General features: G+C 44.3%; 2 protein-coding genes across 2 annotated transcripts in view; one reads left to right on the plus strand and one right to left on the minus strand.

Annotated features, from left to right (window-relative positions):
• LOC309396157 (surfactant protein C-like) overlaps positions 1-25598 on the minus strand; it is a 353221-nt gene that overhangs the window by 213993 nt on the left and 113630 nt on the right. The gene's annotated exons all lie outside the window — the stretch shown is intronic.
• Positions 1-25598, plus strand: part of SLC23A2 (solute carrier family 23 member 2) — a 79296-nt gene that overhangs the window by 24031 nt on the left and 29667 nt on the right. Inside the window, exons 2-5 of the mRNA XM_081960985.1 lie at positions 14128-14381; positions 17154-17252; positions 20738-20854; positions 23488-23645. Of these exons, the coding sequence (XP_081817111.1) occupies positions 14277-14381; positions 17154-17252; positions 20738-20854; positions 23488-23645 (479 nt within the window). The 5' untranslated portion in view covers positions 14128-14276. The remainder of the gene's footprint in view (positions 1-14127; positions 14382-17153; positions 17253-20737; positions 20855-23487; positions 23646-25598) is intronic.

Genomic DNA, 25598 nt, shown 5'->3' on the forward strand with positions numbered 1-25598 from the left:
AACAAAGAAAGAGAAACCTGATGCAGATTCCAAGCCTAACTCCTTAAGTGGTTGTAAAAGCCTTCCACTTTTGTAAAAGTGGAAAGATCTCCATGGCAATGAAACTTGAATGAAAAAGAGGTCAGCTAGCCCAGACCCGACCTCCCAAATCTTTTGAACTTTAATGATAAATTGTCCTGACAAGGAGGGGCAATAAAGACGCCCCAATCATCCCAACATCAGCTTACCTTGTGTGTGCAAAGCCTTCGGGCAGCCAAAGGGCCAAAAGGCAGATGTAGTTCAGCTGAAGTGATTGTTATGTTCTTGTGGATTGGTTACTATTGTTTATGAATTATTTGGGAAGGGCTCATTCCCTATAGAAGGTACCAAGCTAGCCAGGTCCAAAATGGGTTCTGAGTTCGGGTAAAGACCCTTAGGAATTCCAAAAATTGGAGAGTCAGTTTGACAACTTAATCAGTAGAATAGCCTTGGCAACTAGAGCCGAGGTGGCACAGGGGTTAGAGTGCAGTACTGCAGGCTACTTCAGCTGACTGCTAGCTGCAGTTTGGCAGTTCAAATCTCACTTGCTCAAGATTGACTCAGCCTTCCATCCTTTAACAGCAAGGAAGACGCCATTACCAATCACTCCAAACACTAGGCACAAGCAGCACCCTCTAGTGGCTCTGCTATAAACTGCAATCCAGTATTTCAGGCCAACACTTGCAACGCCTAGTGGCCGACAAGTGATGTGCACCTGCATCTACAAAGCATTGCATCACACCCTAGTGGCCAACTCATGAACTGCGCCTGCATCTCCAAAGCCCTGCAATGCACTCTAGTGGCTGACCAGTGAACTGTGTCTGCGTCTACAAAGTTTTGCAATGCACTCTAGTGGCTGACCCGTGAACTGCGCCTGCATCTACAAAGTCTTGCAATGCACCCTAGTGGCCGACAAGTGAATTGAATGCAAAGAATTCATAAAACATTCAAGAAATTTTCTGAGCTAATCCTAGCCATAGAATCATAGCACCCTTCTAGTCATGGCAAAAGGGTCAGGCAGGCCAGTCCCCATGCCTGAATCCACAACAAACTCAGAATTGGATGTCCAACTATGAGAAATTGCAGAAGCACCTCAGATAGCCTATGACCTTAGACAGCATTCGCTGAGGGCAGAACATATAGCAGGGGTGGAGAACATCAGAGCCGACTGGCTCAGCCAGACAGAGGTGGACAATTCGGAGTGGAAGCTGCAGCCAGAAATCTTTGAGGAGCTGGCAGAGCGCTTTGGATGCCCGGAGGTCGACCTATTCGCCACCCCTCTCAACACCCAGCTCCCAAGGCTTTACTCCAGGTACGGGACACGGGGGGGAGGAGGGGGTAGACGCTCTCCACTGCCTTGGCCCTGGGGGCTCCTCTGTGCCTATCCATTCTTACCCCTGATCCCCACAGTCATACAAAAAATCTTGCCGGGGGGGGGGGGGCAGAGGTGGTACTGATTGCCCCACACTGGCCCCGAAGGCCTTGGTTTGCTGATCTCCAATCCCTCTCATTGGGCAGACCCTGGAGGATCCCCCACAGTCAGGGGTCGCTGGAACATCCGGACCCTCATGGCTCCAGTTGACCGCTTGGAGCTTGAGTGGAGCATCCTGAGGAAAGATCACTTCTCCCCCAGGGTTATACAGACTATCCAGGCAGCTCGCAGACCCTCCATGGAGTGCATTATGGTGCTACATGGCGGGCTTTTTCAACATGATGCATCTCTAGGGGCCACAATCCAGTCCAGGCCACTGTTGCACAAGTTCTGGACTTCCTTCAGGAGCGGCTGGACAGAGGGTTGGCTCCCAACACGATTAAAAGACCGGTCTCGGCCATTTCATCAATACTCCTGTGCGGTAGATCTCAGACACTGACTCACCATCCGATGGTCAGGCGGTTCCTCAAGGGGCCTCCAATCTTAAACTGCTCACGGTGCACAGGTACCCTTCCTGGGACTTACACAAGTTGTTTGACGCTCTGACAGGCCCTCCATCCGATCCATTACGTTCTGTCTCTGAAGTTCCTGACACTTAAGATGGCCTTTTTGGTGGCCATCACCTCCACTAGGGGGATTTCCGAACTGCAGGCTCTGTCTACCAGGGAAGATCTCTGTGTGTTCTACCAGGACAGGGTAGTGCTAAGGTTGGACCCCTCCTTCAGACCCAAGGTGTGCTCTTGCTTCCATCGCTCGCAGGAGCTGATATTGCCCAATTTCTGCCTGGACCCTTCTCACCCATTAGAGAGGAAGTGGCACACCTTGGACGTGAGGAGGGCTCTGAGGATCTACCTCAGAAGAACCAGGCCGAACAGGAAGTCGTAAGTCCCATTTGTTTCCTTCCAGCCGGGGTCCCTGGGGAACAAGGTGACTTCCACCACGATAGGCAGGTGGTTAAGAACCTGTATGGCTTCTGCCTATCAGGCACGGGGTCTGCGAACACCGAGCTCTATCACGAGCGCATTCTACATGAAGCGTGGCCACTTTGGCGGCCTGGGCCATGCAGGCCTCACTATCTGAGATCTGTAGGGCAGCCACGGGGTCTTCCCCCTTACCATTTGTGAGGAATTACAAGTTGGACTCCTTTGCTTCTGTGGAAGCCTCATTCGGACGTAGGGTGTTGCAGGCTGTTCACAAGGCAGGGGAGAGGTCTCACCAGGCATAAGTTTCGGCACATACTCAAATGTGTAACCCTCCCTAAGGACGTGTAGGCTTCGGTACGTCCCATCCTGGATACTCCTCCCCTCACTATGGAGAAAGGGCGTTGGTACTTACCTTATACGCCTCTTCTCATAGTGAGGGAGGAGTATCCAGCCCCTTCCTGAAATGGGTATGTTGCAAAATTGTTATGTTGTTTGTTGAACTGTTCTGTTGAAGGAATAAATAAAGGTTTGAAACTAAAAATAAAGTCTAGAGTGGATGACACAGCGAGTTAGAGAGAGTTCTTTGCCGATAACTGGGTGGAGCCTGGTGACCAGGGCGTGGCTAAAAGAGCTTATCTGACTCAGTCCAATCAAGAGAGGACAAGGTCAACCCACCCTGGATACTCCTCCCCCACTAAGAGAAGAGGCGTATCAGGTAAGTACCAACACCCTTTCTCCATAGTGAGGGGAGGAGTATCCAGGATGGGAAGCTCATTCTTTCTCAATCCCTCTGAGCTTAACCACCCCTTCCATTTCCAGGGTCCCACGTTGGTTAAGAGTTGTGCATTTCTCCTGCTAAACCAACGGACAAGAGGGAAACTCTTCTATGTGTTTTAGGAGAAGCAGGGAAGCATACAGGAGAAAACAGATGTGAATGAATAAATGAGTCTTTTATATGAAAAGAAGGATGCACAGGAAAATAAAAGTTTTAAATGGTGGCGAGGTTCCATGAATGAGATTTTGCAGGAAAAAAGAATGTAACTGCAAGGTTTTATTACCTATTATTTACCTGAGGTGCAACGTGGTAAATAAGTCAAGCGTACAACTCTGTATTCAGCTGTCCAGGTGTCCAAATAAGTGTTCCCTTTCTGGGAACAATAGACTCTGTTTTCAAGCAAGGAGAAGTGCGACCTCATTGGCTATTTGGCCATTCAGCAAACACCCAAAGGGTAGGGATGTAGCCTGAGAATAGGCCTGCATTGAAGCATGCAGAATTCTTCCAGGTTGCCATCTGGCAGGTAACTCTTGCCACTAGGATCACTTTTATTAGATCCAGCCATTATCAGAACCAGATAAAAAATACACATGGTGCTATTTATGGTTTGCTTACCGTGTTTCCCTGAAAATAAGACAGCGTCTTATTTTCTTTTGACCCCCTGAAATAAGCCCTTGGCTTCATTTTCAGGGAGGTCTTATTATTATTATTTTAAAAAAATATTTTTAATTTTCAAAACAAACACAACAAAGAATACTGTAGACATACTGTAGAAAGCGTATCAGTTGGTTACAAAAAGGCTTTCGTGCATCTCTTCCGCAGTCATCAATCATAATTCATATTAACTCAAGTATTTTAACTCAGATATATTTATACATATTCCCATCATCATCATCATAGGGAGGCCTTATTATTTTTGAGGTGCAGGAGGCGGCTAGCATGGTCACTTCATGGCTGCTGCTGGGTTGCCCATCGCTGGGCCTGCCACTCTTCTTGCGGTGGCCATTAGAGTGACGGAAGGGGAGCGGAAGCTTGGCTTGCGGGAGCGGCCATTAGGCCATAAGAGCCTGTGGGGTGCTTGGGGCATGCTCCCCCTCCCTTTCCCCCTCCTGCCTCACCTCCTCACCTTCTGTTCTTTGCCCAGCAAGCAATGGAAGGAAATGGTGGGGACCGGCTGCACATGTCTTTAAATATTTTCGGGGAGGGCTTATTTTAGTGCATGCTCTTAAATGCCCGATTGGGCTTATTATCTGGGGAGGTCTTATTTTCGGGGAAAGAGGGTAGTATATCATTTGACCTAGGGACACTTATTTTTTTTCCTCCCTCAGAAATTAGCCACACACCAAACCATTGTATTAGTAGTGTGTGCCTGCACACGCATGTATAGTTTTCACTTTGTAGGAACTGAGATAGTTTGGCTGATTTCATAAACTCTAATTAAACAGAATGGGACATGGTATGATGTTCAACTTGTATATACATCTATATGTAGCAAAGTTTTCTCCAGAACAGGATTTTATAAAGTAACAGCTTCACTATAGGGGGAAAAAAGAATGAAAGTGTCATACAACATTAGATCTAGTGAGCAAGAAAAAAAAAGAGACAAAGAAGGAAAAACAGTTTTAAAAAATTAAGTGGTACAAATGTTCGTGAAGTAGAAAAAAAATTGCAAATAGAGTAGTATTCCTTGACTTGCAATCACAATTAAGCCTAAAATTTCTGTTGCTAAGTGAGACAATTGTTAGGTGAGCTTTATCCCATTTTATGATCTTTCTTGCCGCAGTTGTTAAACAAATCACTGCAGTTGTTAATTGTCTAACATGGTTGTTAAGTAAATTTGGCTTCCCTCTGCTTGTCAGAAAGTCGCAAAAAGTGGATCCCATGACTGCACTTGTCATAAGTATGAGCCAGAATTTTAAATGCATTATCCTTGGGGGGGCTGCAGCGATCATAAACGTGAAAAACAGTCACTTTCTTCAGTGCAGTTGTAACTTTGAACAGTCACTAAATGAGCTGTTGTAAGTCAAGGACTGTCTAATCATTTCATATTTTCCCTGGTGTGCAGGTGGCAAGAGACAAAATAAAAACAGATGCCCTTCCCTATTTTTATATCTGGTATCTGGCACTCTTCATGATACAGCTGGAAACGCCACAATTTCTATTATGAAACAGTCCTTATATCTTCTGCCTTTGGTTATACACCTTGGGCGTATTATTTTCCTGGGATTTATTATTGCGCATATTAACTACTGGATGCTTTAATAATGGCAGGAAGTTAATCATCAGGCCACATTTAAATTAGTATGAATTTTTGGAAAAGAGGAATGCAACAAGATCCTCCTATCGTTTTCTGTGAGGGGGCCGTGTGGGAGTTTGAAAGTTTGCTGTGCGCATTTTCAAATAATGGCTGATGTGAGGGACATCCCCATTCGTAAAAGAGGCACTTACTTCAGGCATAACTACAAACTGGAAACACTCCTCCCGTTTATTATTACTATAAACCAGTGATGGCAAACCTTTTCAGCACTGAGTGCCCAAAATGGAACGTGTGTGCATGCGCATGCATGTGTGCGCACTGAAGCCAGAAAACCCAAAGACCAGCTGGCCGGCATGCACCTGCCTGTTTTTTGGCAATTTTTAGGGCCTTTTCCAGGCCGTTTTCAGGCTGTTTTGGGGTCATTTTTCAGACCTTTTTGGCCCGAAAAATAGTCCAAAAATGACTGAAATGGCCCGACAAATGGTGTGGCTTTGGGTCATTTTTTAGGCTGCTTTGGGGCTGTTTTTCAGGCCATTTGGGGCCATTTTCAGGGCCAAAAAGGCTAAAAAAAACCTGCCCCCAAACCAGCCAGAAAATGGCCCAAAACAGCCTGGTTTTTTTGCCGTTTTCCAGCCATTTTCTGGCACTCCGGAGCCCGCAAAGACCAGTTGGCGACAGTGCCAGTGCTCAACAGAGAGGGCTCTGTATGCCACATGTTCCAGAGGTTCTCCATCACTGCTATAAACTATGGATGGGGGGCAAAAGTCTGATTCGCATGAAGGAAGCTTGCAAGACACACCGATCTGATCTCCAATGCTGGCTTAGCAAACCAGGCTCTGACAGTAAGAATGTTAGTTTCTGATGTAGGATGGCTATTGTTGCATCCTGGATGAGAGCTTATGTAGGAGTGTGATTTAAGTATTGAGGGGAGGAAAAAGTATTCTTGGGTTTTAAACATGCTGTTACTGAATAAAACAGAAGCTTAGTGACGTTATAATAACTATGAGTAAGCTATATTGGAATAGAATGGAATGGAATAGAATAAGAGATTAGAATAGAATAGAATAGAATAGAATTAGAATTAGAATTGAGAAGGGAATATTCTTTATTGGCCCAGTGTGATTGGACACACAAGGAATTTGTCTCCGGTGCAGAAGCTCTTCGTGTAAGTAAAAGCTATAAGTGATCAATCATGATCATAATCATAAAATAATTAAAGACAGAAAGTGCTGTATAAGCAATTGTAGGAGTATGGGAGAAAAAGATGGAGAATGGTTATAAGGATCAGGAGGTAACGTGTTTCTAAATCTACTGCACAGAGAATCCACACCAGAGGAAAATCCATTCTTACGCAACCTTTTTATTTTAAAAAAGGAATGTGCTTAAGTAAACAGTGGCTTTTGCAAGGGGTAGAAAATGCTGGATGAGAGGGGAGATGCAGAATAAAAAGCTGTTAAACACGACACGCGTAATCCACTGGATTATTTGTTGCTATCTAATGTTCTGAGAAGTCCCTACGAGAAACATTCCCCCCCCCAAAAAGCCCCCTCTATCCCGCTCACGACCCTTGAACCATAAACTTGCTTTGTCAGCAGATGGTGAAGACAGAGGGGACGCCTAGAGTTGTGCAGCTGGTCCAGCAGCGGTGCTGCGATTGGCAAAGGACTTGGGGCAGAGCCAGAGGAAGCAACCGGCCGCTTGGCCTGCCTCAGGCTGCACATGAGGAACCAACCCGATGTTATTCGGTCTTGAGTCAGAACAAAGAGAAGATACAGGGATCAGCAAGGAAGTCAGCAGAGTTCATGCCAGTGCAGTTTTTCTGCTGACTCAGGACGGGTGGAGTTGGGAAAGGCCCAGTGAATGTCCCTGGGTGATAATCTGGGGAGAGGATTTTTCAGAACAGCTGGAGGAGGGGAAAGGGGGGGGGTATAAACTACCTTTCTGAAGAATCCCCTCTTTCTCTTTTGAAGGTAATGATAAACCGTTCTTTCAGCACTTAACATGAGCATTACAGTCAGCATTTATAAGGAAGAAAGCAGGAACGACCCAATGCTTTTAACAGTTACTGTGCACACTATATTCACATTTCTCATTCTTTATGAAGTTAAACTTGATGGTGAAGAGGAGCTAATAGAAAGGCCTGAGACTTTTAGAGTTATAGGAAGGCAACAATAGGGAAGTTAATAAGCACATCGCTAAAAAGCAAAACCTTGTTTATTTTGCGTAGAGCTGCTTTGTGTTGTGTTGCTTCCCGGGCCAGTGTTCAAACGCTCCACATGTGAAACTTTTCTGAGGCTTGATGCAGCTCAAGCATCCCAGTTGAGGTGGGTGGGCAGAAGCTCTTTTTGTCTTGCAGGATAACAGCAAGCTCTGTCACAAGAGTGCTTTGCATGTGTGTGGCAGAATAAAATCCGTAATCATGATGCCAGGGCTTTGAAATTGGCAATTAAATCTGCATAGCTTGTAATTTGCATTAATTATGGCATAGACCCAGTGTAATTGCCCTCTCAAGAGGCAATATGAAATCCTTAGTGGGTTAAAGATGACTTGAAGTACTTACACGGAGAAAAAACAGTATTTTTCTAGAAAAATTGATTTTGGACATTTGACTGCATACATTGAGAGTACATGATAAACTCACTGATAATATAGCATGAGAGCATTTTAAAAAGAAAGACTATTTGGCATACATAAGAAAATAACGTTTCCAGAAAGTGGTGTCTGCATATACTATGTGCCAGCCATCCTTATTTTACAAAAGAGTAATAGAAGTTGTCTGGTTAGCATAATTTCTTTACATAACTTTCCTCTGTATCAAAAAAGAATTTTGGGGGGGAAATAGAAGTATAAGAAATGTAGGTTACCAAACCTACATTTAGTTTGATGTCCTCATGCATCTCTTTTTGCCCAAACACTTTCACCCATATTTTTGTTCAAAAGTGCTTGCTATAGAAGGGAGGGAAAACTTGAGAATGTAGAGAAATATAAAAGAAATTTTCCCTAGAGTATTCCTTTAAACCTTCATGCATCTTGGTCTTTGTGTGTATGTATGTGCATATAACCAAGTCAGTTAATTTTGACTTCCTGGTTGTGGGAACGCGTCCATTTGTGGCTTATTCAAGAAAGTACCCAGTCCAAACTGTCAGGACTAAGACAGACACCTGCCAAAGGCAATGCCGGAGCCCCATTTTACAGCCCGTGCTATATTGTCCATAGTACCTTCTTTGGGAATGTCCAGTATAATTGGCTTGGTCCGTGCAGAGCCATTCCTGGCACTGAAAAGCGTGGAAAAGCACCTAGTTGTAAGGTTGCTGCTCTGGCCTGCCTTCTCTTTAAGACCAGGTCAGAAGGAAGAAATTCATCCCGGCTACAAATGATATCAAGGATCCGCAGGTACCTCTGTTTTAATGGATGAAGATGGAAACTGATATCAAAAGAAACGGCTTGTATTCATTTGCACACAGCTGCTTCTGACAGCATCTTAAGACACGGCTAGGACTCCAATGGCATAGATCCATGATGGCAAACCTATAGCACTCATGCCAGAGGTGGCACTCAGAGCCCTCTCTGTGGGAACGTGCGCTGTGTCCAGCGGCTCTTCACGGGTGCCAGAGCACCGAAAAGGGCCAAAAACGGCCAGAAAACAGGCCGGTTTTTGGGCTGTTTTCAGGCCATTTTTCAGGCTGTTTTCAGCCGAAAAATGGCCCCAAAATGCACACCGACCAGCTGGTCTTCAGGTTTCCAGCATTCCAGCACATACATATGCATGCGCATACATGTGCATTCCGATTTGGGCGCTTGATGCTGAAAAGATTAGCCATCACTGGCATAGATGCTGCCTTACGGGACTTTCATCGTGATCTTGCTGATCTTGTGACGTTTCTTCCAGCTGTTCATTTGATACACTGGATTTCTCCGTAATTAGCAAGAGAGCATTTGCTGGAAGGATTCTCATTCTGTAGCAATGGATGTTACTGTTTTTAGGAGGTTGGCATAATTCTTCCCGGGTTTTCTCTAGCATGTAACTTTATTTTTCAGGGCTCATTACATAAATTGTTCATAACTTGTTCATACAAATCTTTTTTAACAGCTACTTTAATACTTAGAAGTGTTATAGTTATGTCAGAGGGTTTATACAATACCATGTGCCCATGTGGTGTATCTTGGTATTTTTAAATAATTGTGTAATACAAAACGCTTACTTCTGATTGGATGCAGTTATACAATATTTAAAACTTAAATGCTTTCATCCTTGTTCTGTTGCCATAAAAGAGTTCAATAGCTGACAGGAACTGATAGGAAGCAGATGATATTGTTTTTTTGCATAAATCATTTCCATGCTAGTATCTTAAGGTAAGATAATTTACTGAATTAAATATGTAACTAATACAGAGGAACCGCTCAACTAATGAGATACCAATAGCAGTTTATATGTAATGCTAAAATTTGGAATTAAAAATATTTTATGCATTGAATGTTCGTAACTGGAAAAAGACTTTTTGATTAGTATGAAAGAATATGTCAGTGTATTTCAGCATTTTGAGATGAATCAGTATCATATATATTATTTTTTTATAAATACCTTGTAAGATTCTTGTAACGACATGGCTTTACAGAAATAAAGCATTTAACAGGTCAATCTCTGATTTTAAAATTTTGCTTTGGCAAATCTTTCAGACTCAGCTTTGCTATCCATGTTATGGATTTATTTATTAGATTTAAATGCTGTTTTTCTTTCCAGAGCTGATAGTGGCAAATGTAAGTACTCCCTCCTCTGATTTCTTCCTACAACACTTCAGGAAGTAGCTTGCGCTGAGAAAGAGCATCTGGGCCAAAGTCCCCAGGAGGTTCTGTGGCTGGCAGGGGACTTCAACCTGTACTAGCCCAACGCCTTCACCACTGTGCCATATTGATTCCCCTATTAAATATTAAAGTTCACCATTAATGGGTAGGACATGCTTTGGATGTTCTGAATCAGCTTTGCCTGCCATGCCAGATTGGAGTTTCCATAATCTTAAGAAAGCATGGCATCTTTGAATCGGACTAAGGAAACTCAAGGTCAGATCTACCGTCAGGCATAGAAATCCATGGGGTGGTTTTGGGACAGTCCTTCTCTCTCTACCCAAGCCAGTTCCCAGGGCTGCTGTAATGGGGATCAAAGGCAAGAAGGATCCCCAGGAAAATTGCCTTGAGCTGCAGAAAGGGCGGGGGATCTAAATGTAAAAAATAAATCCGGTGGCACGGCTGTGGTGGATGATAGGAGCTGCGGTCCAACTCTTTAGAGGAACAGCGCACCAGGCAGAGGAAAACCTTTAAGTCCTTAGTTGAACTGAAACAGACAGAAAATGAAGACTTTCTGACTGATGTGGGAAATTTGGAGTACGATGCCAAGAGCAGTTGAGGGAGGAAAAAAGAATAGGAAGATTTGAACATAGGAAATGGAAGATTTTCAATATAACGAAGGGGCAAAATTAAAAAAAAATAGATTATTTTGATTGTTGATTGATTGTCTTATCTGGAATACTGTTATAGTGAGCCACTGCTGAATTCTGATTTCTGGAATATTGCTTGGTTTAAGGAACTATTTTCAATATCTTTGCATTGAAGTGAAACAGTTTCATACAGCTTACGTAAGTGACATTTTTCCAGTAATGAGTCCTTATTTGATCTGCTGATCCTCCGTTTGTCAGATTTGGGAGTCAGTTTCTGTCCTGTGATCTGGACTGACTGTCATCCCCAAGGGCTGTACTCCTGCTCTGGATTCATGGTCATTTGGAGCAGTGGAAGGCGGCCTATTGATTTGGGGACCCTCTTGGTAAATTCCCGGTTTGGCAAATTCACATTATATTCTTTTGGATGTCATATTCAGTCTGTATTTCTGTTTAAGAAGACCTCTGAACTGCAAGCCGGTTAATCTTTCCCTTTTATTTAGTAAAGTCACGACAAATCATGTAGATTACTTGCCAGTTTTATTGCATTTTGAATAGTTTGTTTTGCTAATTTTTTTATATGTGCCTTAAGGGCAGAATGTAAAAATATTCGTCACAAACAAGAATGTAATAAAGTCACTGACAAGCTACATAGGAATGCCCCTTTAAAGATGGCACAGATATACAGTACCCTGTAAAAAACCTGAAGCGATTCTTCTTATTGAGGTCAATATTCTATATACCCCAGACTGGTGCTAAAGTTACCTTCCTTCTTGCTTCTTTGGGCTTGACAACCCTTTTTTGGGTCAAAAATCAAGACAACCCAGTTTTATGCAACAGCTGAGGCACTGAAATCTCCTCCTTTGACAGTTAACCTTGATAGGAAATGTTGTTGTAACCTCTCTGTCTGCATGGTCTTCTCACAATGAAGGCCCTGGGATGAAAGGACAATTGACTTGACCACTGTTCCAAGTTTCATCTTTCAAAGTAATTATTTTTGGGAGAAAATGAAAGACTTTTTGGTTGTGCAGAATTAAGTTCTGGCAGTCTTTTTATCCTGCCCAAATTATCTGCTTGGCTTGTTCAGAATACTTCAGAGGGCTTTTGTTTTGCTAATCGGGACATTCTGTGAAGACCTTTCAAACTGAATCTGGTTTGTTGGCCAACCTAAACCTCTTTTGATACGGATGCCAGTTTTTCTTACCTCTTTGCTGGTAACCACCTCAATTTTAGTACGCTAATCCCAACTGTTTTCTGTCCCCCTTTTCCCTCCCATCTCTTCTCATGCAAAGATTGGGAGGATAACGTTCCAGATTGTTATTATTTTTGCTAACGGTTCAGTAAAATGAAAATATTCCTCAGCCTTTGTGGATAGCTAGATGTTTCTATGGTTGCACAGATTTTCTGCTATTTTAGAAACAAGAAGTAAAAGTTAACCTTGTCCAAATGAATTTATATGAGAACAGTCAGGGGTGACAATTCAGTTGCAGTGAGTCTGTTGTGAGAACTTAATGGTGTCCCTTATTGTAGGGCTTTACAATTTGCAGTCTGTAAGCAGACCAACAATCTGTCATTTTCCCATGAAATGTCAGGCTTGAGAAAGGTGCTCCTTTCCGTGTAAACTCAACATGTGGCTTTGGGGGAAAAAGTCTTCGTATGGGTGGGTGGGGGGCACCAAGATTCCAAAGGTTGGCACAGTCCCAAGATATTGGGGGGGGGGGGCTCACGCGGATTCTCTGAGCCACCATGTGATTTATTTCCTTTTGGCCTGGCTTGTAAACTTAACCAATTGTGATTTACTCAGTTGTTTTACTAGTGAAAGTCTTTTTTAAATAGTGTGTGATGAGCTTTGTCATTGTGACTAAGCAGATACTTGAATCACATTTCTCCCTCTTTGCAGTCCCATAAACGGCTGCTTTGACTTTGCAGAACAAACACTATCTGGGTCTGCACTGTGTTATAGAAGGAGCATTTCTTAACTACTGTCTGCCTGTTTTTGCTTTTAAATGTGCCTTTTACTTAGTCTTTCTAGGGGTTTTTTTGGGGGGAAGAAGGGAAAGTACATTCTTAGTTTGCTAAGGAATTTGGGTGAGCTTGTCCAGGGATTTAATTCTAATTGCAGGGCGATTCACCATTTTTTTCTGTCGGAAATGTACCTAAAAGTGCCATAGACTACATTTTCCAATTTCTCCAATAAACAGGTTTTATTCTCTTGATTGCCTTTTATAATAAATCACCCTTATTGTGTTTTTAGAAGGGAACATTTTTTCCTTGCTCTTTTTGGCTTTGTGATTTGTTCTGACCTGTATTCCTGCTTTTGTTAGCTGCTTTCCCTTCACTTGTCTTATCGGATGGAATTTCAGAACAAGCAATAGATTTTTTTTTATTGTCATTGTGCCCCATCAGAGGGAAACGAAGCATGGGGCTGATTTGGTATGACTTGCTGCTTCAGTTGGGAGAAAGGTCAAAGCCTCTGCAACCAAAGGATGAGAAATCAATTCTGGATTGAACTGCTGTTTTATGACGGGGGGATATTTATGTACCCTTAAGAAGAGTAAAATTGCATACGTAGAGCTCTTTATGGGTTTCTGATCTAATCCTCAGATTCCCTTTCTCCATACTGAACTCCTGAACTCCTATTAACCTGAAAATTAAGAATTCATTAACTTGAACCAAGCCTCAGTAAAGCTAAGTGGTGGGGACAGGGCAGTTTGGGCAGGGGTGTTTGGGCAGGGGTGGCCTTGGCTAGGGGACGTGCCAGCCATTGTTTCAGAGGTAGGAGGGGGAGCTCTGCCCCTTTACAGAAAAAGTCTGCTCACCACTGTTCTAAAAATCCAGGAGGAATCTGTTAACACACAAGCTTTTTTGTCTGAAAAGATACTACCAGACTAATTTTTAGATTTTTATTGGTATCTGTCCTGTGATAGATACCTTATAGCAGGGCTGTCAAAATCCTGGCCCATGGGCTGGATGCATCATGCACTGGCCATGCCCAAGCCTGGTTTAACGAAAAGGGGGGGGGGAGTCCTGATACATCACATGATGTAACGTCGTGAGTTTGATACCCCAACCTTATAGATACTCTACCATATTTATTGAAAGTGACTTGATGGCACATAACCAATCAATTGGTATCGCCAAAATAATTTGGAAGGAAATTGTCATTAAACCTATGGAAAGAAACCTTAATAATTGAATGACATTCATGATGCAAGTAATCCGTTATAGGAATTTGACTCTTGGTGAGGGTTGTGACATGCCTACAAATGTCTTTTCACCTTTTTCATTTCTAGGGACCATAAAGGGACAGAAGGTGTGCAGGACCTAAGACCAAAGGACCCCCGATACGGCTCTTCTCTGGTGCTTTCCTTCTTACTGAAAACTCAGCGTCTGCCCATATATCTTAGTCACCCATTCAATTTTCCGAGTATCCTGGAAAGCCATGGGGATTGGCAAAAACACTACTTCAAAATCCGTAGAAACTGGAAACCCAGCAGAGGCCAAGTATGAAGATGAAGCCAAACACACGGCTTTCTTTACGTTGCCAGTAGGTTCATGTTTAGAAATGTTAATTTTCTGCTTTCTAGTATTATCACTGGTGCATTTCATCTGTAGTACTCTTCCTTGGAAGTCATGTTGGGTTAAGCCAGCGGTTCTCAAATAGTGGGGCGCGCCCCCCTGGGGGGGCGCGAGGCTCCGTAAAGGGGGGCGTGAAGGCTCCCTTTCCATCTGGGTGCAACGGCGGCGGCGTGGGCGACGCATAATATATCCCGCCTGGAAGTGGCAGCACTTCGGACTGTGGATTTTCATTGGAGCCGCGGGCTGGAGCTGTGCAAGAAGCCTGCTCGGGCGGGGGTGGGAGGGAGGGAAGCATGGCTGTCCCAGGCTTCCCTCCCTTCCCCCCCCCCCCAGCCCAAGCAGACTTTTTGCACAGCTCCAGCCCGCGGCTCTGATGAGTCTCTGAGCAGTCCCCAGCGCTGCCACTTCAAGCCGGGATATATTCTGCCATGCCCTCGGCGGCGTCTTTATGCAGGTAGCTCGCCTCCCCGCCAGCAGCTCCACCGCTAGCATTCCGTCTGGAAGCGGAAGCGCAACAGCCGCTGTTGGGGAAGGGACAAAGGGGCGGCGGTCGCCCGATCTTGCCACCGCCACCCCTTCGCCCCTGGTAACGGCGACTGTTGTGCTGCTGCTTCCAGCTGGGATGCTGGAGGAGCTGCTGGCAGGGAGGGAGGGAAGAAAGGGAGGAGGGAGTAAGGATAGACAAGCAAGAGGGAAAGAGGAAAGAAGGCAAGCAGGCAGGAAGGAGGCAGAAGGAAGGAGGGAAGAATGGAACTGGAAGGGAGGCAGGGAAGGAGGGAGGGAGAAAGGAAGGATAGGAGGATAGGGAAAGAGGAAAGAAGGCAGGCAGGCAGGGGGAAAGAGGAAGGAGGGAACTGGAAGGGAGGCAGGAAGGAAGGGAAGGAGGAAGGGAGGGTGGAAGGAAGGATAGACAAGCAAGAGGGAAAGAGGAAAGAAGGCAAGCAGGCAGGAAGGAGGCAGAAGGAAGGAGGGAAGAATGGAACTGGAAGGGAGGCAGGGAAGGAGGGAGGGAGAAAGGAAGGATAGGAGGATAGGGAAAGAGGAAAGAAGGCAGGCAGGCAGGGGGAAAGAGGAAGGAGGGAACTGGAAGGGAGGCAGGAAGGAAGGGAAGGAGGAAGGGAGGGTGGAAGGAAGGATAGACAAGCAAGAGGAAAAGAGGAAAGAAGGCAAGAAGGCAGGAAGGAGGCAGAAGGAAGGAGGGAAGAATGGAACTGGAAGGGAGGCAGGGAAGGAGGGAGGGAGAAAGGAAGGATAGGAGGATAGGGAAAGAGGAAAGAAGGCAGGCAGGCAGGGGGAAAGAGGAAGGAGGGAACTGGAAGGGAGGCAGGAAGGAAGGGAAGGAGGAAGGGAGGGTGGAAGGAAGGATAGACAAGCAAGAGGGAAAGAGGAAAGAAAGCATGTGACTACGGTGGGAGACGAGGAAAGACCGGTGTGCTATGTTATGCAGAGGTGTACTTATAACAATTTTATAGACAAATTATACTATTTACAGTCGGGGGGGGGGGCGCGAAATGTTTTCTTCTTCCTAGAGGGGGCATGACAGAAAATAATTGAGAAGCACTGGGTTAAGCACTAATTCTTCCAAGAAGTGAGTCATGGAAATGCATTTTTACAGGCTATTGAATTCATCATAGATAAGAGTGTCTTGTGATGTGCTTCTCACTGATGTCACAATCCCTTTCTGACAGGTGCTTCCTTTGCAAGCTTTTGATTGCTGTGTTCTGAAGGAGGACAGTGTTATAAAAGTTGTCTGGGCAAATCAGATCTGTTGAAGGCTAGAGCAGAGTGTATTTTGAGCTATTTAAAAGGAACTGCCATTTCAGCCTTATGAAATGGATTTGACAATTGCTTATGAATGACTTGTTTTGTTCAGAAAACTGATGCTATAGGGCTGACTAATTGGATTACTCAAGTGACCACCGTCTTCTTATCTCTCTGAATGCATTACATGAGATTAAAAAGATTGCTTTCAGCTCTCCCTAAGGATGTTACAAAGCTCCTTTGAAGGACTGCAATTCATTGAAGGGCATTTGAGTCCTTGGGTGCTGCACCACAGATTGTCCCAGAGAGGAAAATGATACAGAAATGCATTACTCAGATCCTTGAGGAAATGGAGCAGCTAAAAATGGCAAGGATATAAACGTGTAAATTTATGCGTTGTGTCTAAGAATTTAAAATAAAACACTTGCATAATATAAAAACTAAGGTAATGCAATCAAAAACCCCACACTTTCGTTCATGAGGTTCATGAGAAAAAGAATCTTAAGTTTTCTATAGATACATATCTGCATATTTAGTTCTAATTTAAAAACTGCACACTATATTGGAATTATTCATTTATTTGTCAAATTTGGAATTTTAGTTACAGTATATACTTCTATGTAGCAATTGTTTCTCTTAAAATATTTTTTATAATAACAAACATCTTGATTTTAAGAATCTCTATTCAGTTAACTTTGGATGCAGCAGACAAAATCTGATTTAATTCTTCACTCCAAATAACAGAAAAGTTCAGATAGTTTGCCTGTAATTTTGGGAAATTTGCATTATCAGATTTTTATTTTTGACTGACATTTCTTATCACCAACTAGTCGGCAAAGTCAAACATTTTCTGTACTTTGTCTTGTTCTGTGTTTTGGTTTAAAAATATTTTTTAAAAAATAAAATATACAGGATTATATTACATACTCTGTAATTATTTTAGAGTATTACTATTAATTATTATAATTATTTTTTAAAGGTTGTAATAAGTGGAGGAGCAACCTCAAGTGGCGATCAAGATACAGAAGACACAGAACTTATGGCAATCTATACCACAGAAAATGGAATTGCAGAAAAGGTACCTTAAAAAGTAGATATACCCTAACATCTTGATACAAGGGAACTGTTATAATTAATTGGCATGTTTGTCCAAATTTGGCTGCTAACAATGCCTATGCAGTTCTTCAGCAGTTCAAACTGTTGAAATGTTTCTGTTGAATGGAATCATTAAAGGAGGGCCAACATTAGTATTTTAAGTCTATGTGGCCATAATAAGGAAGGGCTTGAAGACTTGAGAAGCTGATTGTTGAATGCAGTAAAATTAGGTTTGGAGATAAAAATAGATGAAGGCTCTCCCCATCTTTTCTCAACCAGGGGAAGTTTTTTTTTTTTTAAATAAACCTATTTCTATAAGACTGATAAACTAGAGAAGAAGGTGAATCAGAACCTTTAGCTGATAATAATGAAAAAGAAAGCTGACTCATTCACCCTTGTTTATTGTAAAAAGTACGTCTGTTGTATCATTGGTTCTGGGGGAAAATATCCAGTAATGGGGTCGCCTTATCATATGAAGACTTGCCACAAACGTTTGCCAAGTGGATGAGCTAATGCAACCAAAGGCTGCTTCTGCCCTTGGGTAAGGCATTAATTACAAGATCGTTATGGTTGCTGCTGGGGCAGCTTGGATGCCTGCATTGCCTTTGGTTGCATTCTTCACATTCTGTAATCTCCGCCTTGACGGGGTTATAAAAGCTTCAAAGGTTTTGGTCCTTCCACCCCCTTCAGTTCTGGTATTTATGGGGAAGACTCTTGTCTTCTGCAAAAGGTTGCAAGGCCGTGGTGACTCTTGATGTAGAACCTGTCAACAAAACTTAACCCTTCAGTGTTCTTTACTGAATGATTTAATCCAATGTTTCTCAACCTTGGCCGCTTGAAGATGTGTGGACTTCAACTCCCAGAATTCCTTGCTGGCCAGGGAATTCTGGGAGTTGAAGTCTACACATCTTCAAGCGGCCAAAGTTTCTTTGTTGGCTGAGGAATTCTGGGAGTTGAAGTCCACAAGTCGTAAAGTTGCCAAAGTTGGAGACCCCTGCCCTAGGGGGATCCATGGATACCATGCCACTGCTGTGGAAGGGACTGGGTTTTGATGCTTGAAATGGCTACAGTGACAGCTTCAAGCATACTCTCTTGTGAAATAAAAAAAAATACTCCTTTGTTTATTTCCTGTTAATCCCTTTGATAACGAACACTGGATATACATAGGAGGAAATATGAGGAGGAGGAAGCTGCTTAAATCAGACCGGACATGTGGCTTCAGGGCTTAAGAAGCCAAGTCATTATTTGAGAACAAGATACTCTGCAATCAAGGATGGATTAAGTCAGCACTTTTGTTATATAAACCTACTGTATTTTTCAGAGTATAAGACACACCTTTTTCCCTCAAAAAGAGGCTGAAAATCTGGGTTCGTCTTATACACTGAATAGAGCATTTTTTGCCTCCTGAAGCCCTGCCCCCCTTCACCAAAATGGCAGTGCATAGCCTTATGGAGACTTTCAGAGAGCTCCTGGGGGCTGGGGAGGGCAGAAATGAGCAAAAAAACACCTCTCCCCCCCCCAGCCCCCAGTAGCACTCTATAAGCCTCCATAAGGCTATGCATGCAGTTTTTGGACAAAAAATGTTTTTCGTGAAAATGGGCCTTTTTTGGCTCGTTTTTGCCCCCACCCCCTTAGGAGCACTCTGCAAGCCCCCCCCCCCCCCCAAGGCTATTCATGCCTTTGAAAAAAATGGGGCCGTTTTGGGAGGTTTGGCAAAGTGCAAATTTTTTCCCCCTTTTGAAAATCTCTTTATCTGATTGATGAGAATTACATTGATCAAGTGCTGTGCCAGCAGAAACAAAGTCTTAGGTGCTGCAGATTGTCAGCTATTTCTTTCTCCAGCACATGGATAAATACACCTGGAAACTTCTACCTACCTACCTACTCTCTCTCTCTCTCTCCCTACCTACCTACTGTATTTCTCTCTCTCTCTTTCTATTTCTCTCTTTCTATCCCTCTACCTACCTGCCTACACCCCCTCTCTCTTTCCCTATCTACCTACTGTATTTCTCTCTCTCTCTCTCTCTCTCTCTCTCTCTCTCTCTCTCTCTCTCTCTCCCCTCATCTACCTACCTACCTACCTACCTACCTACCTACCTACTCTCTCTCTCTCCCTATCTACTGTATTTCTCTCTCTCCCCCCCTCCCTCTACCTACCTACCTACTTTTTATTTTAACTTGCCTCTTCAAAACCTTGGTGCGTCTTATACTCCGAAAAATATGGTAAGTTTCAGCAAAATCGGAAACTGCTAAACTAAATAGATCTCCCCCCCCCCCAAAAGGGGCTACTGCCAATAAAAGGTATTAAGTGGTGTTTCTATTTTCATAGCCCTTAAATAATAATAATAATAATAATAATAATAATAATAATAATAATAATAATAATAATAATAATAATAATAAAATTAAAGCGATTTTATATGAAAAGCCTATATAAAGTCTACAACCTTTTGAGATTTGCAATGAACATTTATTTTGGTCTTTAAACCTCGACTTGCAAAACAGAGCTTACACTTTTTCACTGTGAGCGTCACACTCTTTTCTTTGCTCTTCTTTTTCTATCCATCTTCGTTTCCTCTTCGGAAGCATATTGCATTAGATAAGTAATGAATTGCTTTCATCAGAGATTCACAACTTCATTATTAAAGCATAAGCTATTCTCCACTTTTGGACAGAGAATTGTGTGTCTCCCTTGCTTGACCTTACATATTCACTGCTTTGTTACCTTCAACCTTGTTTCTCATATATTTAATTTGACCTTATGTAGTTTTTGGAAACTCTCACTTTCAATCTAAAGCAGAGGTCCCCAAACTTGACAACTTTAAGACTTGTGGACTTCAACTCCCAGAATTCTCCAGCCAGCAGAGTTCTGCTGGCTGGAGAATTCTGGGAGTTGAAGTCCACAAGTATATATAATAGATAGAGAGATGAGAGAGAGAGAGAGAGAGAAATATAGATAAAGATAGATAGATAGATAGATAGATAGATAGATAGATAGATAGATAGATAGATGATAGATAGATAGATATAGAGATATTGCAATAAATGGAAGCTCATTAGAAAACAGTAAAGTGCTCTCATAAATGAGGGAGCCTGGATCTCTTATGCAAGTGTAATCTTTCTTTTCCCCCCAGAAAATATCGCTTAACCTCTAATCTACCATCTATATTTCTTTGTGTAAACAGTTGGGCACCACGGTATTTTTGGCACAGAATATGTGGTTATTATATCACAGGAACAGAATAATGCTTTGCTTATATGCAGAGGTTGGTTACATGAAATAGAGGAGGGCGTTCATGTAGTTTAGCTGATTACTAGAAAAGTAAACGATTTGGGGTTTGGGGGGTTGTTGTTTTTTGCTCTGTGAACTGGTAGTGCTTTGCAGCAGGCCACAGACCTGCTCAGACGAATCCCGGTAACTATTAATAGACTGTGGTATTGAATGGTGGCTGATTTGATGGTTGACAGAGCTCTTTGGCAGAAACCCTCGACAGCAGTGGAAGCTCAGACGCACAAAGAACGGACATGATCTACACCATTGAGGATGTCCCACCCTGGTATCTCTGCATATTCTTGGGGTTACAGGTACAATTTGTTCCAATATGTTTTTTTTCCATTGAAATGCTAGCGAGCAATTAAGCAAGTCAGAATATAATTTTGAAGTATTTTTAGAATTACTTAGAAGAGACCTAACACAGGGAATGACCCTTTCCCAGGACTCGTGTTTATTAGGGTAATGCAGGCAGCCAGAAACTACGGATAATTTATTCCTGGTTTCCGTCTCCGTTGCTGTGAACAGAAGTGTGTGGGGTCTATCGGAACAAGGTGTGTTTCTTCTTGAACAGGTAATTTCTGCATCACTGTATGTAGGCACACCAGGTTATTTTTTTTTAAAAAAAAACACCATTTCCAAGAGGGCCTGAATTCCAAGATTATTTAGGAATGTAAAATGTGCCCCCTACATATTTTGTACTTGGGAACTTGGCCAGGGTACCCAGTTGTGCAGTCAGGATGATTCTCTTCTAACAGGGAGGATATGCGTCTGAATGCCCTGAAGAGCAACAGGATGGAAGGGAGACTTTAAGAATATTCTCCTGCTCGGTTCTTGAATAGAATGAAGGGGGGGGGGATATGCGAGCACCTTAAATCAATCGTCCTCTAGCATATCTTTCCATCTTTAGTGGGCTTCTACAGCTCAGCTTCCTATAGATCTTATACTCTGGAAGTTAGTGGGAGGTTGTGCAATGATATGCTGGAGCTGTTTTATACCAGCCTACATTGGCCGATGTTAAATTTTCTGTAATTTTGTAAGCCAATTGAGTGCAGAGCTGAGCCAAGATGTCCAGTGCACTGATCAGCAATGTTCCCTCTAATTTTTTTTCAATGTGAGCAGAAAAGTATAGTGTTTGAGCAGCACATTTTCATGCCTGAGTACCTGAATTTTTTTCACAGATGTAACCTAAGACAACAACGAAATCAGTGTTATTTGAAACTCAAAGTTATGTTTCTTCAAGGTACCCGCTTAATTAAAAGTGTTATATAATATCAGTATCACTTAACAACGCTCCTGCTTAGCAACCAAAATGTTGGTTCAGAAACTCTGGCATTTGAAGCATGCAAGTCTTAAAGCTGTCACGTTACAAGACCCTTGCACCCCTAACCCTTTAGAAAAAAAACCCAGGGGTCTTCAAACCTGACAGCTTTAAGACTTGTGGACTTCAACTCCCAGAATTCCTCCTCCAGTCAAGTTGCAGCGACGTTATCTGCATGGATCTGCTCCATCTTTGGTTTCTTCATCGTGGGCAGGGCTGCCGCTGAAGATGCCGACGAGCCCCCGCCGCCACCAGAATAACTGCTGCCACCTCCAACTCCTCCAACAGCACCATCACATTTGCTGCCCGGCACTGCGGCTGAGGTAAAGCCGGCAAAGCTCCCGCTGGCGCCCCCACCCGTTGCAGCGGCGCCTCTCCCTCTGCTCGGAGCACCTGAGCTGAGCCCTGCGTTACCCCTGCCCCCTCCTCCTCCGCCATGCTTTTAAGGAGCCATGAGGTCTTTTTTTCCCCTGCTCCCACCCCCTCCGTCACCTTCCTACTGGCTCCCGCAGCCTCATGGCTCCTCAAAAGCACAGCGGAGGAGGAAGGGGCAGGGGTGACGCGGGGCTCAGCTCAGGTGCTCCGAGCGGAGGGGGAGGCGCCGCTGCCATGCGCGAGGATGCCAGCTGGAGCTTTGGCGGCTTCACCTCAGCCGCAGCACCGGGCGGCAAATCCAGCAGTGCTCTTAGAGGAGGAGGAGGTGGCAGCAGTTATTCTGGTGGTGGTGGGGGGCTTTGGGGCTTCACAACTACCGTCAGTCTCCCCATGCTCATCAAAACAAGTCCGGGAGGGTCCTTTGCGGGCGGCCAGTTCTAGCCGCCCGCAAAGGACCTCCCCAGCTTCCGGAGGCTGTGGCAGTAGAAATCACTGTGCGGCAGTTGAAAACTGCTGCGTGGTGTTTTCTTGCCATGTGCGCGACCGTGGAGCCGCGCACCTTAGAGGGAACATTGCTGATCAGCTGTCCAGCGGTTGGTGGCCTGGCTTGGCAGTGGCAATGGAGCCCACAGAGGTGGTGATTTAGCACAAACTAGAGGTTTGCCTTTGATTAAAGATTTTGGTTTGCCATACTAAGAAAATGTGCTGAATGTGAGAATAAGTCCGTCTGGTGATACAAATTCAAGAGAATAAAATTGGGGCTTTTCATGTTTCGTGCGGTATCCATATGCAGATTGGAGACTGCTTCATATGAAGGCAACACTTTTGATCCATCCAATCTAAATTGGTTACTTTTGACTGCTAAGGAGTTTGTTCGAATTCTGCTGTCTAAGACCATTTTAATAGGTATGAGATTCTTCAGCACAAAGAGCTGAATCCGTAACTGAGTTGTGGTTTCTTCCTAACATCTGCTGGACCCTCCCCAATTTAGTTAGTATTAGGACTCTTGAGGGCATAATACTACTTTTTATTTTGGATGGCCATTTCCTAATCCTTCACTGAGATTGTCAAAGTTAGCTTCTTTATTAAGATAATGGTCACCTCCTAATGGATAAACCTATTCATGCAGAATTATTAATTGTCCTGGTTTAATCATAATGGTATTGCAAACATAGGGAAAGCAGTTTGCACAGGTATGCACACACACACACGCATACTTGATTACAAATAACCCTTTGTAACTCTTTGCAGCATTACCTGACCTGTTTCAGTGGCACCATAGCAGTGCCCTTCTTGCTAGCAGATGCCATGTGTGTTGGATTTGATCAGTGGGCCACCAGCCAGTTGATTGGGACCATATTTTTCTGTGTTGGAATCACAACTTTGTTGCAAACAACATTTGGGTGCAGGTGAGTTATTCTTTGGTGATGTGTTAACTGCTTATAACTTTTCCCATGAAGTCCAGGCAGTAATGCTGATGGACAGCACTATGTCTTGATTCAAGGCAGAATGCTTCACCTGGGGAGAACCAGCTTTAGGTCACCTGCCAGACTCAAAGCTTGGCTTTGGATTAGGCTCCATTCCTAGGGTGGTTATGGGCATTGAAATAAGGGCTGTAGGCTTCCTTTAAACTTCCTTCCTATAGAAAGGATGAATATAAAAATAAATAGAAAATGCATAATAACATGCTGGCAAAGGTAGGTGATAGGAGTTGAAGCCCATGTTGTCTGGCAGATTGGGACTACCTGTGAGGAATGAATGTTCCAAAAGCTCCTTCAGAACGGTGATGGAAGTATTTAGCTTATGTAAACACATATAAAAAAAAGTTATCTAATTTATATTTCAAAATTTTCACTTGCCAAGTAGCGTTCATTCAAAGCATGATAAATTAATAATCATTAAACAGTTCAGGAAACAGGCAGGTAATATGCTACATTAAAAGCATTTGCCATATTTGAGTCTGATAATACAATGAAAAATGTTACACCATACCGAGGGTGTTGCGGTAGTGCCTAAATTGTCCCCTCTAATTAATAGCTGCTCCCAAAGTTCTCAGCCAGATACTTTTCTTATTCCTGGAGCCTGAAGTCCTTCCGGCAGAGGTTAGAAGGACGGAGGACACTTTGATGCTCCAGGCACCATTCCTTTCCCTGTCAGGATCAGAGGGAGAGCCAAGCATTCTTTCAGCACAGATAATAGGATACATCACTCTTACAGGCTTAACAACAGCTGTAAAAAAAGGGGGGGATGGAAAATTGGGTGTGGTCACGTGATGATCCACTTAAAGACCGTCATGGCTTACAAGCAAAGTTACTGGCTCAATTATGGTTGTGGGTCAAGGGTTACCTGTATATTATCTGAGGCTGGCAACAACTTGTGGGGTGAAAGGTAATGAAGCTTCATTGGCATCAAACCTTGTGCCCCAATTCTCTAGAACAGCGATGCCGAACCTTTTTTGGCTCGCGTGCCACAAGTGGGGGGAGCGCGGGGGTGGTCGTGTGCGGGCGTGCCGCACCCATAATGCAACGCGCCCCCAGTGCGCATGCGCGCACAACGCGCCCATTTTTGCATGATTTTTTCGCCTTCCCCAGGCTCCAGAGGCTTTATAGGAGCCTGGGGAGGGCGAAAAGAGCCTCCCCCGCCCCCCCGGAGGCTTCAGGGAACGTCCGGAGGCTTCCCTGAAGCCTTCGGAACACTTAAAACCTCCCCGCCCCCCCCCCCGGAGGCTTCAGGGAACATCTGGAGGCTTCCCTGAAGCCTTCGGAACATTTAAAACCTCCCCCCCGCCCCCCCCCCCGGAGGCTTCAGGGAACATCTGGAGGCTTCCCTGAAGCCTTCGGAACACTTAAAACCTCCCCCCCCCGGAGGCTTCAGGGAACGTCTGGAGGCTTCCCTGAAGCCTTCGGAACACTTAAAACCTCCCCGCCCCCCCCCCCCGGAGGCTTCAGGGAACATCCGGAGGCTTCCCTGAAGCCTTCGGAACACTTAAAACCAACCTCCGAGCAACCCGGACTTCCGGGTTGCTCGGATGGTCGTTTTAAGCGCTCTGAAGGCTTCAGGGAAGCCTCCGGACGGTCCCTGAACAGGCACGAGACGTGCGTCTCCATCGCCCGGGCCCGGATCGCCTCCACCGCGCGGCGCCTCAGGCTCGGCATCCTTGCGCCCGGCCTTCACATCGCTGCCGCCGCCACCGCCACTAGGACGGGCTCGGCCGAAGGGAAGTCCGTCAGGCTTCAGCCGCGCCGCCCTCGCCTCCTCCTCCTCCTCCTCTAGCCGCGCCATTGCAAGGATTAAGACGAAAGGGGGCGGGGGCGGGGAAAGCGAAGGGGGCTTTGCATGATTTTTTCACCTTCCCCAGGCTC

Source organism: Natrix helvetica, assembly GCF_964273705.1.
Source record: "Natrix helvetica genome assembly, chromosome: 8".
NCBI classification, from domain to species: domain Eukaryota; kingdom Metazoa; phylum Chordata; class Lepidosauria; order Squamata; family Natricidae; genus Natrix; species Natrix helvetica.